Source organism: Leptosomus discolor, chromosome 4, assembly GCF_034619465.1.
Source record: "Leptosomus discolor isolate bLepDis1 chromosome 4, bLepDis1.hap2, whole genome shotgun sequence".
Lineage (NCBI taxonomy): Eukaryota > Metazoa > Chordata > Aves > Leptosomiformes > Leptosomidae > Leptosomus > Leptosomus discolor.
The window spans coordinates 22617968-22634472 of NC_141394.1; the positions used below are offsets into that span (position 1 = coordinate 22617968).

Genomic DNA, 16505 nt, shown 5'->3' on the forward strand with positions numbered 1-16505 from the left:
AACACACTTGGCAGGATCCCTTTCCTCTTCGATAATGAGGTGTACTCTGGTTCACCTTGTGCCCAGGGATTTCACAGTGCTTGATAGAAGCAAGGTGAATGGTGTTGGGATGCAGTCAGGGACTGAACAAGGGGGTCTTAACACGCTTGTTAGTCCAGAAAATCTTCTGCTATTTCCAGAACTGTTCAATGTGAGAAAGGGGGATGGACTTAAATGACGTACCCAAGGTCATGCTGCAAATTAGTAGCAAGATGGGAAGCACCTCACAAACAGTCCCCTCCTGGGATCATGGGGCTGATCTGCCTACCTGAAAATAAAAGAAAGCCAGACCTCTCTGCAGTGATCAGTTTAAGTGAATTTATATTGAACGATTTGCTATGAGATTCAATTAAAAAAAAAAAAAAAAAAGAAAAAAAGAAAGAAAAACCTTGTAAAGCTAGACTAAACTGTGTTAACAGCATAGCAGTCATTCTTTGATGTGATGCTTTAGAGGAGCTGAGGCAGAACGTGCTGTTTCTGTGCAGTTTAGTAAAAATAAGGCCGTGAAACATCTTCTGATGCAAGAATCCAAGTCGCCTGTCAACATCTAACACTGAACCTTAAAATCATCAGACCTGAATGCATGCATATGAACTGCATTTGTTAATTTTAACAGCATCTGTGCCCATTTACACCAGCTAAATATCTAGCCTAACATTCAATATAAGCAATTTTCTTGTCCCTTCCCAATTAGCTCCATTACAGAAAATCTAATTAAATCATATCTTTTAGCAGGAACCAAGAATTCAAGAGCTATATTTTTTCATTTAATTAAAACTCTTCGTCTTGAACTGTTCATTTTCTGAAAAAGATATCCAGTAGTTTTTCCTCTGATCCACTTTGGTTACTGAATGAAATGGCTCAAGTACTCCGAGTTAGCTCTTGAACTGTACACTTAGGCTCCAAGTCCTGCAAAGAGCTTAGAAGATGATAGGAATCATAGCTGCTTTTCTCCGCACCTCTGGATAAAATCTCTTCAGGTACAGCTTGTGTTTCTTTTGGGCCCAGAGAGACATCTGGATGACCATCAGGAAAGCAAAAATGCCAACTACCAAGGAAAAAGAGGAAAAAGAAAAGGATCGTGTGTCCTCTTTCAGTGTGTGTTTCTGTGAATACAAGAGGGTTTATGGAAAAGTATGCAGTCTCTTCCACAGGCAGAGACAAGTTAACTCTGCCCTTGCTCTCAGCCTTGCAGTTGCTGATACACCATAGCCTGAGGCTCAGCCTCTACATCAGAGTTCACACAGATGAAGTTCACATCTATTAGACATGCCCTGTATCACCTAGGAGTTCACCTATAAATCACAAGACCTCCTTGGGCATGGTGCCACCTCAACAAAGAATTACCCATGGCCTCTCTCGACTATTTTTCTGGCTTGCTTTTGGCCTGTAACACTTCTTCATTTTTACCTCTGGCTCCCAATCATAACATGGAGCATCCTATTGCATGGAGGGAGAGCTCGGCCCTCGAGCAAGTAGGCAGCAGTGCACAGATTTAGCTGCCTGTCAGCGAGGTCTCACAAAGCCTAACAACTACAGATGCCCAGGCCCCTGCTGTGGTTGTCAGGAGCCAGTAAGTGGTCGCTCGGGTACCTCTCCCTTTGGGCTGAGCGACACTGAATGGGGAATACTTTTACATTTTTACAATTTGTCATCCTTTCTTCCTTAAAATGAGCTGGTAAATCAGAAATGTTCATTTGGCATCTGGTCAAGTTATGTTTGGGACAATTATAGCAAGGATGAGTGTGCTGCATATGTTGCTGCTCCCTGCCCTCATAAACACAGCCCTACAGTGCCCCTAAACTTTCAGGTCGTTTCCATACCAGAGCCTAAAGCACAAAAATGCTATACCTTTTCAAACAAAATTAAAAGTTTGATTTTTGCATGATGCAGTTTAATCCACTTTTGAAATTCCTTTCTTTTTCATTTGTAAACTATGCAGGGCTACTTTTTGCAAGTAGCTTTTATGGGTTTCTATTTTGGAATGGAAAAATAATTAAAAAGTGATTGTCTTGGAGAGCTCAATCTCAGGGACCATATTTGTATGGACATTTAGGTCTCTAAGGATGAAGGAAAGTACTGAAGAAGAGTTGCAAGCACTACTAAGCAGGCTGCTGTTATGACCTGGCTGCCTGATATAAGCAACAGGGAAATGCTACCAGGAATGTGTGTGTCTTTCCTCTTTTGGAATACCAAATACATCTGTTTTCCTCTCCTGATTATAAGGATTATTCCAGGTTTACAATGCAAAGAAATTTTCCTATATCGAAATGATTGATGGTAAATGAAGAATACTGACTTTTTTCCCCCCCTAAATTTCAAAGTCTGTTTTCACAGAGGAAACAGAAGAAAAAATATTTCACAAAAAGCAGAGAGCTGGTTTTGATCAAAAGAAAATGTTGCAGTAGTGTTTGTGCTCTCCACAGCTTTCTGAGGGTAGCACTTTGAAGTCATGTCACAAGGGGGATTCGATGGCAATATTTCCTATGCCGTAATTGTTTTGGCAAATTTTAAATTTCCAGAATTCACTTCCACAAACAACAATTTAGAGGCTACCTTTATTCTGTTTCAAACTTACCTGGCAGAGTTTGTGTCATCACTGTGAAACTAATCCAAGATCCAATCTGTTGCAAACAAAAAGGCGCTGTTAATTGTATAGTTTATGTACAGCAAAAGGGCAAGTTTTCAAAAGCTTCCCTGGAAGAAGAGCATAATACTTGTACTGGAATAAGGAGAGGAAAAATAGCTAGAAAGGAACCCCTGCAGTGTGCTGGACTGGGTGAAGAGGTGGGTGGTAAATACTTCGATCACTGGGGAGTCAGTAGCAGAGGGGAATATACACAAGAGTCATGATATTGATGTGAGTGAAGAGAAGGGTCTGGTGGAGAAACATTTGTGGGAGCAAGGAGACTCTGACATACAGAACATAATGATTGATGTGCAGAGGGAACTGCATGGAGGCGTTGCAGATTTTCTGCTGGCACAGGCTGAAACACAGTAACCACCTACCCTTTGCAAATAAGCAGATGAAAGTCACGTACCTCATATGTATAGTTGGGACAGGATACCAGCAAGAAGAGCCATGTGAAGGGGTTGTAGGTTGGACTTGGAAAACAGGCTTTACTTCCTTATGAAAGGAAAAAACCAAAACCAAAACAAAACAAAAAACAAACAAACAAACAAACAAAACCAAACAAACAAAAAACCCACACAAAACCAGTTTCAATACAGAGAGGGGAACTGAGCCTTATCACAACTTGCCTGTGTAACAGCCATCCCCTTGGCCAATGCTCCCAGAGTACAACATGTTAGAAAAGTTTCCATGAAATCTTTTGAGACAGCAAAAGCTGTATTTATACTAGTGAGAATGCTGCTTAGCAAGCCAGGTACCCGTTCTCACAGGAAGGTCTGGCATGTCCAAAAGGTGAAACCTTTGTTCAGAGGAAGAGGGAGACAAAGTAGTTTAATGTGGAGTAGCCAGCAGGCAAGGGCTAAGGGCACTCTTCTGGGATATAAAGGATGCAGCTGTATCTTACTCAGCCTGGCTCAGGAACATGAACCTGCTCCCTTCGCATCCGCATCCTTCATCCCAGGGTAGAACAGGGAAACAACTCCAGAGCTAGAAGGATGACTCTACAGCCACTGGTAATGCTCACACAACATGCCACATATGCAACACTTCATTTTTTAAGTTCTGGCTTTAATACTTGTAGGCACTGAGAATGTAGATGAATTATTTGGCTCTTGCTGCTTTAAAATTGAATTAGGCCCCTTGCAACAAACAATGTAAGCTCCTGCCTAACTGCAGCACATCAAAAGCTTTCCAGAATAGAAGCTGACTTCAGTGTGTGAAGTTGGTCATGCTGTGGTGAAGTATTTTCTTGAATAGGGTGTTATAGTGGCATATTGTACTATTATTATCCGAAAATATATTTTACTTTCTAATATATATGGTATAACTTTCATTTTCATGGTACAAAAGATCCTGAAAACCCATGCTTGAAGCAGCCTTTTAAGAGCATATATTTACACCTATGCCTGTGTAGGCATTCATGAGTCTGTCTTTGTGTATTTGTGTATGTGTGTGTGTGTGTATATTTCACGTGATGCATGAATCTAAAAACTCTGCAACCTGGTTTAAAAGTTTTTGAAACTTATTTAAAATGGAATCCTCTGTTGTCAGAGTTTAGAGGACTTCCATGCCTAAATCCATATTTAAATTGCAGTTGTGTCTAATTAAGATAGATTTGCTATAAGCTTTGGAACAACAACAGTGTTGCTAATTTTTCTTTGTCACCACATTTATTTTGAAGATGTTATACTGATGGCATGGTACCTAGTTCATCTTTCTTTATTCTGTGGATGTAGATACATAAATTACTGTATACCAGCAGAAGATGGATAGGTTAAGCTCACTTCGGTCTTAAATAGACAAACAGGAAACAAAGACAGACCTGAATGATTTTGATGAGCTAAAGCTACATTGATAAAGTGATTTCCAGCTTCACACATCTGCAAGACATTAAAAACATATTTTCAGTCACATGCCTAAAATGCTGCAGTAACTGCACTGCAGCGCATAACCAGAATTCCCCCATTACAACTTAGTCTCTGTATCCAGAAAATACGTATTCCGAAATGACTCTCCTGTGGGAAATACATTCTGTGATCTTTGTCAAACACACAAGTGTCTAGTGAGCACCATGGATGCAGACTGGGGTGAAAGCCTGCATTTCATCTTCACAGGGCTCAGTGCAGACAGGCCTTCAGGGTGGTTCCCATGCTCAGCACGTGCAACATGCTCTGGTCTGAGGAGAATGGAGAGGCTCCCTGGGATCTAGGGAATTTAGCAAGCTACTTTTCTGAACTGAACATCACTGTCAGGATTTGGATTTAATCGAGGCTGCAAAGAAGCAGGTGAAAAGTTGACCACTGCTTTAGTAAAGATGCCACCAGTTAACGTGTCTACCCTCTTCCTACACACACTTTCGAAGGTGTTCAGTGTAACACCTTTGTTATGCCAGTTACAGAGCACAGTAACCAGTTCTGTAGGTAAGTCATAGAGGAAGGAAAGGGTGAATAAAAAGGCAGTGGTTGTCTGAAGAGCAGGCTGGTGGAATAGATAGTGGTTGGGAATTGATAAATGAAGGACACCAGTACTATTCCTGGTTCTGCTGCCTTCTGGTTATGCCATTTCCAGCCCTAACCAACCTTTCAAACTTGGTCTTTAATGTTTAGATGGTTTAAACCTTTGGAAGAGGTACCATGTCTCCCCTCTTGGTTACACAGCAAGGAAGTCATTACACAGTACAAGTCAATTTCAGATTTGCCACTACCCGTATTTAAAGTGGGAACTGGTAGAAAAAACTGTTTCAATTCCTGAAAAAGGAAGCCTGTCAGTACCACAATCTAATTTTATGTTTTGCATTTTGAAAGACTTAATAAAGAAAACCAAAATGCTGTATACATTTCAGTTCAAACTGAACTGAACTTTTTTATTCATTTCTGGGTTTGAAGACTGATTTCTCCTCTCAAATTGAAAAAAATGCAGTGTTAAAAAGATTTCTTACGTCATTTGTCATTCTAAATTTTGCAAGGCTGGAAAAAATTAAGAAATTAAAATAAAAAGGAAGAGTGCTAAAACCTAGAAACAGTTAAAACTGTAAAGTCACAAAATCAATACAGAAAAAATTAAATACAATTATAATTTTTAAAAGCCAGTTCTGAAAGTCATCCATAACAAATTTCAATTAAAACTAATCAAAAGAAATCTGTAACTTCATTTTATATTGAAATGTACCATTATCTGAAAGAACATTGTAGATAGTGTTGCTGAAGAATTTTCCCCTTTTTGGCAGAGAGATTTCTGTGGGTTTTGTCAGGAAAGTTTAAATCAGTTCTACTAGAAAAACTGTTATTCTGCATGGATATGAAGTCATGGGTCAAATCCTGCAGTCCTTTTATGTTTTTTAATTATAACTAACTGGCTGTCATCTATCATAAATACCAGATGTAAAACACTAAATAGCCAGAAAAGGAAATTCTATTATAAAATACCATATCAGAAGTGATAATTTTGACCATAGCAATAGAAGTAACTTTCATTTACTTACTTCCAGTTATGAACTAGAAACGTGATTTTTTTTTCTCATGCTATTATTTTAAAGAAGAATGTTTCAAAGTTGAAAGTGTTTTTTGTGAAACACTATACACACTGAAATGTGCAATGCCCATTCTGTTTTTGAGCAAGAGAGATTCACACACTATAGTTAGCACCTACTAATTCTATAATCAATTCTAGAGTAAAAGAAGCAAAGGGTGTTTCTGCAGGGATTTTTATTGGCTTACCTTTGACTCTGCAGCTGCATTCTGCTGTAATTAGTTCTCATGTCCCCTTAGAAATGTGGCTGCTAATGCTCTATGTCAAGAAGTACTGCTAAATGTAAGCTAGTCCTTAGCCAGTGTCTCAGATATAAAATATTGGGCAGTGGGGAACGGCAGATAACAGGCTTACCATATTTATGATGATAAAATATTGAAGTCTATATACTGTTCCCCTTCTTTATATTCCATGTATACCCTATGAGAAAAACATCCCTGCAAAGCTTAGAGTAATATCTCTAAATATGAGAATCTTTCAGAAGGGCCTGCTGCCACTCTTCAAATTACTCAGTATGGCTATTTACAGCAGCTGCAGATGTGTACACTTAAATCAGGATATATAACAAAGACAAGCCTTAAAAGAGGGGGAAAAAAAGAAATCTGCCAAATAATTTATTTATATGTTTTAGAAACCCGTGAAAACAGCTTCAAATGATTTTATTTTGTTTACTGCTCTTTTAATTTCATTGTCTGGGAACCTGCCAGAACAAGGTCTGAAAGGGAAAGGTTTTCAGATTCCATGAGTAGGAAGTTCTAAAAAGAGGTGCAAGAATTCAGACCACAGGCCAGGTGCTGAGGCAGATCTAAAGGGGATGGCAATATTTTATACCAAATACCCCCAACAGGACTCATCTATTTCTTTGATGGAAGCATTTTCCATAAAAGCTATAGCAGGGCGTGTACATTGAGGCAAGGAAGGATGTTTCATTAGAAAAGGAGGCTTTTTCTATGCAAAGGTTTTGATGAGGACTGGTTTTGCTGGTAGCACTGAATATTCAAGCAAGTGGTTTGCTTGATTTCAAGTAACCCCTGAGCTTAGGAAGGATGCAGACGATAAGGCTCTGCACGTACCACTGTGTCCACAGCACAGGATTATGGCTTCCAGCTATAGAGCCTCACTGAGCACGTAAACTTCTTCTTATGAGTAATTTGCTTGTCTTTGCTATACCTTCTTAGAGCAGGAAAAGCTGAGAACTTCCTGGCCAACTCCAGAGACAAACGCTGCCAAAACTGTGATCTTTAAGGGTCCAGATTTGCGAAAGCATTTAAATATTGCTAAGGAGTTGTATGAATGTTTTTCTGAACAGTGTTTGCCTGAAGGAGCCTAGACACATCACTGTCCTGTTTTCCTGTTATGTTTCTGGAAACTGATCTGTATCTGATTTTCAAAGAGGCTGACTGTTCTGGCTGCTGACCCATGCTTGCTTGGGTACGTCAACACTCAGTATTTCTAGGTGCAATGCCCACAGAGGACAGAGGAGAATATACATTTCCATGTGAGAATTTCTTACTGAGCATCTGTCTCCCTATACGGTTACGTTCATTCAAATATCAGGTTCGGTAGTCTCAGCCATCCTTCATTACCTGTGCTTTCCCTTGGTTTAACCCACTTTGGCAGGGATTGTTTTTATTGCTTTTAATAGCTGTCAAGGTTAAGTTATTCAGAGTACACAGTACTATTGCAAAGTCTGCTTAGGATGTAATTCGTCAGTATTTTAAAAATGGCAAGTTCCAATCTGCCTAAATATTAGTGGGTTTACATAATTATGAGCAGTAATAATGCCAATGATGTTCTCATGGCTCTCAGATACAGTACTTCACATTGAGCTCTGTATAGATAAATAATACTAGGAGGCTTCCTGGCCTAGATTATCACTAAAACCAGTCAAAGGACACGTGGATGTGGTCATGAACATATATATATATACACAAATGCATAGAGGCATTACTGCATTTTGCTAAATCGTGAGTTACTCCTATTTCACAATCCTTAATAAAACTTTATTTTTGTACATACCAGAAAAGCAAGGGCAGCAAAACAAACTTGTCTGTGGCCAAATGCTAGAAAATAGAATGAAATTATAAATTGCATTTTACAGTATGCACATGGCTTGCTATGGGTGAAATTAATCTTGTGCTGAGAAGCAGAAATGCTTCTTTCTCGACAGGCTCTGCAGAAATAATGGATATTATCACACGCAGTATGAAGACAATGCAAATAGTAACGGCATCCTAGAAATGCCAGTCTCTTCATTACTGATCTCAAGGCCGTTCTCACCTAACTTTTTCTACTGTCTGTAAGCTTCATATATTCAAGTGCTTTGTCAAAGTAGCTGGTGGCGTTATATTCCTTGGAAAGGCAAGGGAAGGAATGAAGTGAAAGTCAGAGGCATAACCAGGCCGGGAATCACAGCCTTATCTGTAGGCCCTTCTATCTCCATGAGCAGAGAACCCAAGACATAACCTATCCATTCCTTTTTTTTTTTTTTTTTGAGTAGTGAGGCTTTACTATACAGCCACTATCTGCTTCACAGTCTCACCATGCAAGAAATATATTTAGCCTTTGCAATTTTTACCTGTCTTTGCCTGCTCTCTCCTTTTTGCTGGTCCCCAGACCACTGTAATGCTGTAGCATGTTCACCTCCGAAGGTTCACAGTTCTCAAGTAAACCTTGGTCATGGTTGAGGTATACATACCACATTGTATGTACCTCATTTCCCTTACCAAGTTTCATCAAGTCTTTAGTTCTGAGAACCCTTTTTCTCTGGCTGACTCACGACCCCTCTGTGTTGTGTCCAAGGGCACGCGCTAAAACTGCTCCTCAGAACAATCAGCACATGTATGGCAACATGTGAGTATGTAGCTGCTAAGCAGATGTTCTTCATGGGCCCTTCATTAGCCTGGTTTAATGTCCCACTCCTGCATAGCATTCTGCAATTACCTGCTTGACTGTCCTTACCTGTCCCCAAACCAGCCATCTCTGGATATGGCTGTAGAGGTCACCTGTTCCTGTATTCAGAAGAAACCATCAGTGTTTTACTGATGCAGCTAACTATGCCAGGGGGCTGGTGATCTCCAGCATTAGACCCATGTACCTGTAATTGTCATTTTAAGGTGTGGCAAGCAATTAGAAGTACTTCTTCTGAACGCTTTCTCTGTTGGAAAGCTGTGTCTTGAACAAATGGTTTCTTCAATAAAGAAGCTGCACCTACTGATTTGATGGCCCAGACTGCTAAAAACTGTGTCTAGGGAGGTTTCAACATTGTTTGCAACATTACTGTTAAAGCCACACCAAATTCAACTGTCTTCCAATGAACTACACCATTTTGAAACAGAACTTTTGTGTTATTTTGAAGGGAAAGCAAGTACCATGTAGGAGAAATTTTTGTTTGAAAAAAATTAGTAATTTAACTGACTGTAAATAAAAATGGCAAAGCAACGCCTTTGTTCCTAAAGCTTATAGACGAGTGTAAGATCCAGAGGAAAAGAAAGACTAAGGTGTAGCAAGCAAAGTAAAGTAGCAGGAAACAAAGCTCACGACAACTATGCTCCAAAGAAGCAAAAATTCAAAGAGTAAACAAAAAGAAAAATATCACAAAGAAACAGTGTGAAAATAAAATATGAGAGGGAAAAAAAAGATTAATCAAATCTGAAAGCCAAAAACATAGGCTTTTTTTCATTATTACCCGCAGCATGTGATTGACTTTTACCAGTTTCTCACAAAAAAAAAACCCTTAATTTTCATGAAAAGGATGTAAGTTTAGCAAACACATCTCCTCCAAGAAAATGTACCCAGCTCTAGTTGATTCCAGCATTCTTAATACAAATATTGTGAAGATGAGCAAAATGTTTCGATCTTTGTGTTTTCTCCACTTCACCAATATTTCCGGTTCATAAAACTGGACAGCGATTGACCACTGCTGAACAGGAATGTAGGAATGTACATTCAGTGGCACAGCAGGAGTGCCTCCTGCACAACAGTCTTCCTTCTGACAGAGATTAGCCTTGGTAAAGTCATATTAGCCTAGATTAGTCATATGATCTCATGTGGTCACTGTCTATAGATTTTGGAGGACTTAAGGCTGCATACCAAAAACTTTTTAAAACCAAGGTCAGTTTTGTGTTCTAGTCATACATACATGGTGGCGTATATCGTGGATGGTTGATGTAGTATGCAATCCAGGAAGTGAATCCCCAGTAAAAGGCACAGCCCTGAAATGGACAAAAGACACATTTTTTTTGTTAGAAAGGGTGTTAAGTAAGTACAAACTGTAACTTTACAAATATAAATTCTGGTAAGTGCAAAACCCAGGTGACCATTGAAATGCTTTGTAGTGGCTTCCTGAGTCACAGAATACAGGTCTTTTTAAGATGCTATGAAGCCACTAAAAAAAAAATAAAAGGAATTTTTGATTTTTTGAATAGTGTTGAATGTGTTTTATGCCTGTTGTAGGAATTGATGTTTGTTTCCTCCTTTTTTGATTCTACTGCTGAAGGGCACATTTCTCTGTTGTACTGTTAGAAGTTTAGGTCTGGTAAACACAGCTGAGCTGTTACTATACCTTAAAATCAGCATTTCCAAGCAAGATAGAGCCAGCCAAACAGAACGCTAAACCAGACAAGACAGTAAAGAGTAAAACTGAACAGGTCTCATTTAAGCCTGGCGGAAAAAAAGGCACATAGTTCCTGTGAAGATATTTGAGCTACACGCTGCATCTACTCCCATGGATTCAGCCCCATCTCATCCTCTTGTTAAAAAGAAGCACCCCAGCTGCCTTTGCTTGGTAACTGAAGCCGTGGGCTTGGGAAAGCCCAAGCAGAGATAATGTGATCAAGTTCTTGCTCTGCATAGGGCTCACTGTTCCCATCCTTTGTACAAGGAAAAAAACAAAACCCACCAGCCAAACAACTGAAACCACCTGGAGACTGGATAAAGCCTTTCTACATGTCTGAGTTAAGGGTCCCATGCTCAGTACCTTCTCAGGAAGAGCAGCGTGCTGGGACTAGCTACAGCTCCATCTTACAAGTAGGGCTGCAAGTCAGGCTTTCTCTTTTTAACCTTTTTATGCAATGCCACTGTGGTACAAACACCATAGACGTGAGGGAACAACAGTAACTGTGGGTCTTTAACTCCCACATGCACGAATCACTTTGGAAATGGCATTCTGGCCCCAAAGCTATTTAGCTTATAACCCTCTCTTTTTTTCTTTTTTTTCTTTTTTAAACACTGTGTATTGTAAAACAACACCTCTAGCTGTGCATCTCATTACCTCCTTTCTGACTGGAATTGAGTCAAGCCCCTTATCATGGTCATATGTTTACTTCCTTCACTAAAATCTTAAGTGTATTGCAAAACTTTTAAAGGGAGGGTGATGGGGTCACCCCCGTGAATGGGGTGGGGGATGTGGTGATACAAAATGAACGAGGTTGAGTATGTGGATTAAAGAAAGGAGACCCTATGAGTAATGACACACAGCTGAAAACCAGGAGGCTTTGAGAGATGGAAGAATTTATGGCAGCTCAGTATCTTCCTTCCTGAGGTCTTCACCTATAGAAGGAGAATATAGGGTATTTTCTACTTGTAATTTGATTTTAGTTTCTTAATGCAAGGCCTGTCTCTTGCTCTATATTTATATTGCACTGAGGAAGTGGAGTGTGATTTCTGTCAGCGTTGCTAGATGTTGCAGCAGCATATCTCATAATAAAACAGCATTCAGTCTGAAAAAGATCCTAGGCATGACAATCAGCCCCTTGGGTGGATGAGTCAAAGTGGACATTGACATGCAGGAGCTAAAATGGACATTGATTTCAGTTCATGTCCTTGGGGATATGTCCCTGAAATTCTTCCTATATTTATATTTCAACTAATCATAATTCCTGGAGCTAGAAAATAAATTATTTTTTTATTTTCCTAGAAAATAAATTATTTTTTTATTTTCCTATCTTCTTCCAAGGACTGCTTTGATATAAGGATACTCTCTCTTACAGAAAATGATAAACAAATTGTCACCTTTATCATATTTTTCAAAGGAGTGTGCCCTCCTGAAAATTTGTGAACAAATAAAGTCTCCAGAAGATGTCTGATGTAGTGTAAACAATGGCAGAAGCAGGCCAAGCTGGAAGAAAAAAAAAGAAAATTCACGTAAGAGATTACTTTTTATTACTTCACAGTTTAATGTCACAAAAGGAATAAGGACTGATATTCTAAAACTGCAGTGTCACACTGAAATCGTGGGATTTAAGGTACTGTCTTAATTGAAGCATCTGGAACCAAAGATTAATGGAATCATTTTCAGTGTTATACAAAGTTGATTTCATTTTGCAGGGGAGCAACTTATTTTTACTAGCCTTGAATTAAAAAGAGCTCCTTGAGCTCTGAAGGTGATGCATAGCCCTGCCAAGACATTAAAACGGGACAGCTGTGTGTACAAGCAGGCGTCTGCCGTGCTTTTCCAAAAGACGCCTCCCATGTTTTAAGGCCACCTTAACGCTCCTGTAGGATGTGTCTGACATTTAAAAACATTCTGAATGGTTTCCTTGTCCTTTGCCAGCTCAAGCAGCTGCATGGAGGTAGCTTGTATTTCATTTCCTTGTGGACGCAAAATGAGATTTTGTTGCAAAGTTAATCCGTTCTGATGGCTTTTTTGTTGCCCGTAACAAAGAAATGAGGTAATTGTTGCAGAAATTATTATACTGATTCTCTTTTGAGGAAGATTATGAAACAATAATAGGCGTTGCTGATTTGCTTCTGAGAATGAGTTGCAGCTCGTAGAGATTGAGTTTCAGAAACAAATGTCAAGTGATTCCTAGTGGCATTTTATCTTGGTTACATTTGCCATACTACAAGAGCCCATCTCACTGCAAACCAATTATAAGACATAAACAAAAAGTGGTTTTCAGCATGTGAAATCTCAAATACTTCTACTATGCATCTTGTACGGTAGCCAGAGTCAAAGATTAAACAATTTCAAAGTAATTAAACCAGAGAGAGTTGAGCTAAGAAAATTTCAAACAATTAATGACTCATTCAAAATCTGAAGGAAACTTCCAGCTTTACTGGGAATTTTAAAATTAATTTGGCTTAGGATGGGGACCTCAGATGAAAACATTAAGGAGTGGTCACTGGAAGGACTCTGCCTACCCCTTGCCCACTTAAAAGAAGATAAAGGTATTGCTGGCTCTTCCGTGCTCCCGGAAATTCTCTCCTTTTAAGTCTATGAGCAAGAGAAGGAAGGCAAGAGCCTTGCAGCTCTGGATTTGAATTCAACTATTCTGTGTTCTCATTCCCAGCTCCACTAACTCCCTTAATGTTTGTCCAAGTCTCTGTTCCTCCATCTGTAAATGGTATTAGTATTCATTGTGTTTCTCTGCTGTATACCAGCTCTGTTGATTCTGCAATCATAGTGTGGAAAAAGTGCTGTGGGAAAGCTGTACAGTTCCTTGGGGCTCCTAGTTCCCTGTGTGCCCTCCCATTTCCAGTGCTCCAACTTATGCAGCCAACAAGCTTTCCTTGATCATATTCCACCCCTCTGCCAGGCACTAATGCCCCGGAATGGGGACAGTCACACTGAAGAGAGAATCAATTTCCTTAAATGTGAAAGTTCCTAGCCTGCCAGGTGAGCTACCCACCACCCTGTGGAGGGGTACAGTTGGTGGTAGCAGTGCCTTGAGCGTCCCTGGAAGTTATCATGTATAGCTGCTTGCCACTTGTCTGTAACAGTTCTTAATCCCTCCCGTTAGTCAGGTCTGCTTTGTTTCTCCCAAAGTCCTTCAAAAGGCTTGGGAATGGCAGGGGCTGTCGAAGGTCTTAAAAAGCTATCTTGGTTGGCTGTCCTGTCTTCATTGCTTTTTGGCACGCTCTTGAGTTCTACCAGACTAAGCAGGTTGCTTTTCCTTGTGGTCAGCTCCTGATGTATTTTATGGGAGCTGTTTAATTTTCCTTGTTAGCATTACTGTTCCAGTGATGGAGACAAGTAAAGCTATCTGGTTTATGCTTATGTATGGGCTCCTTTGATTTGTTTTTGTACAGCTAGATACAACCTGTGCTCTTTACTGTTCTATACCAGTGGCTGAGCTCTTATTTCTGTTTGTCACTTCAGTGTTTTATTTCTTAAAAGTCTTTTAGAACATAAATATTTTGCACACGGCCCTGGGGAACAATTACAGTTTGAAGAGGTTCATTTCAAAAATCAGATTACCAGTTCTGAATTCCTGTGGTGTTTCTTTTGAGTTTCCCAGTTGTTCTTGACCTGACTCTTGACAGGCACCTCTCAAAATTCCTTCTGGTCATGCCTAGGTGAGAGCTGCTGTGGGGTTAGTCATCTTCTATGCTGGATGATGATGCTACTCATCTTACGAGTGGGAATGCACTGTAAAGACTGGAACTGGGACACCTGAAGTCTGGTCAGCTCTTCTCTGCCATGCCTGACTTAGGGTTACTATCCACTGTGTTTATTATTTCACCTTCTGTTCAGGCTGTGTGTCTATAGTGCAGACTATTTGGGGAAAATACTACATGTCCCATAGTGACGAAGTGCAACGACCATTGAAACTGGGATCCCATTTTTGGTCAGGCTTATGAGTGCTGCTAAAATGCCAAACCGCTATTGGTAAGAACTATCTGAAACTCCCACTGATTCCAAGACCAGGCATGCAGCCTCACATCCCCTGTAACCTCCTCAGCTCTGAAAATGCGGTCTTCGTCCCTCTGGGCTCCCTGTCCTCCAGAAATGTATTTCGCGCAAGTGTCACTTACTGAACCACTGGGTGGCGGAAATTCTTCGTACTTTCCACTTGATCGTAAATAGTTGAGAGGCGAATGTAAAAAAGCAGATATATTAGAAGAGGCCCAGTGTATTCTGTTAGAAAAAACTAGAAATTAAAAAGAAAACAGCTATATCAGAGTAGGAAATTGTACCAATAACGACATGAGAAAAAGAATACCCCTATCCACAACACCTACTCATCCTTCAAATGTCATTTTGGCTTTGTTTTGAGGACACGTAGGGGTTTTTTCTGCTGTCTCTTTAGCAAAATCCATCTAGGAAATGAGAGGTTTCTGTGGAACATTAGCCCAGTCAGGAATGCTTCATGGAAGGTGGTCAAAATCACAGTTATCTCCTCTTTATACATTTGGCTGTGCCATCAGATGCCTATTTGGAATCCAAATAACACTGAAAATCAAGGCCCAAAAGCTGAAGGCAGCTTGCTTTCTGCCAGTGGTTTTTGCAATTAAGTGATACACCAGTTAAAAGCCATCCAAGCATGACACAGGGTCATCTGGAAGGGAGGGATCATTGCTTGAAATTTGATGGTGGATGGAAGAGCAGGACCTGCCTGCCTGGTGTATGGCTCTTTTGAGCTGTTGTTCAGTGACTGTGTGGGACTCCTCCCTGTGCAGGCATCAGCAGAAGTAGCCTGTGTTGGGCGCACTGGACAAATAAGTTACCCTGTAAAACCGAAAGAAATAGTTTCATCTCCCCGCTGTCACCCCTGCTAGCCACAGAGAGGTGAGGACGTACGAGGGCAGGGGGAGAAGGCGGAGTTACAGCACTGCCGTGAGCCACCCTCAGTTTTATGTTCTGGCTTTGGCTTAGTGCAGCCTATATTGCTTTTTGTCAGGGCATATTCTTAACCTACAAACAGCTGGAGGAAGCCAAACGTGGTTGGAGTGATGTGAGGTCTGGATTTGATTATCTGTCCTCACTGGAATGAATTTCAGAATAAAATGGAAATGGTGTAGTCCTACATGTTTACAAAGATCAAAAACTGGCAAATCGTAACTCAGGTGCACAGTATTGCTCAAGGGGTAAAGATTCATAACTAATGGGCCATTTGGTTTTAAGGTAGCTATTTGAGCTGCTATAAAGTTGTAATGGATAAATACCTGTGGCTTAAGAAAGCAACACTGAATTTAGACTACCTTTCTCAAAAGTAGTATTTGGCAGGCAGTCCGACCCCCAGTGGGCTGTTCTTCTAATAGCGCTTCACAAGAGCTTTGAAATGGAGAGGTTTTCCTGCAGAAATATTCTGCAATTAGGTTTCCTTCATTTGGGACCCCCAGTACCATTTATTTTCTTCTATTATGCAGAGAAACTTTTTGAAATTTCAGCCTTTCGTAGCAGAACTGTCTCCAAAGTAATAGACTTAAGTGTTCTCTACCAGGGAAATGTCAAATTCTCTTTTGTTCCATGTGACACCATGATTTCTGTGCTGTATTTGGACTCTGCATGATCCCAAGAGCAGTTGTGTGTGTGTGTATGAAAACATTTAATCAAAGAGTGTCTAAGAGCCCACATTGCCAT

At 40.1% G+C, this 16505-nt stretch overlaps 1 protein-coding gene across 1 annotated transcript in view; it reads right to left on the reverse strand.

The window, feature by feature from the left end:
* Positions 1-959: 959 nt before the first annotated feature.
* TECRL (trans-2,3-enoyl-CoA reductase like) overlaps positions 960-16505 on the reverse strand; it is a 64615-nt gene continuing 49069 nt past the window's right edge. Inside the window, exons 5-12 of the mRNA XM_009961325.2 lie at positions 14957-15072; positions 12212-12317; positions 10341-10413; positions 8219-8262; positions 4494-4551; positions 3081-3166; positions 2618-2663; positions 960-1087 (exon numbers count right to left, since the gene is read on the reverse strand). Of these exons, the coding sequence (XP_009959627.1) occupies positions 960-1087; positions 2618-2663; positions 3081-3166; positions 4494-4551; positions 8219-8262; positions 10341-10413; positions 12212-12317; positions 14957-15072 (657 nt within the window). The remainder of the gene's footprint in view (positions 1088-2617; positions 2664-3080; positions 3167-4493; positions 4552-8218; positions 8263-10340; positions 10414-12211; positions 12318-14956; positions 15073-16505) is intronic.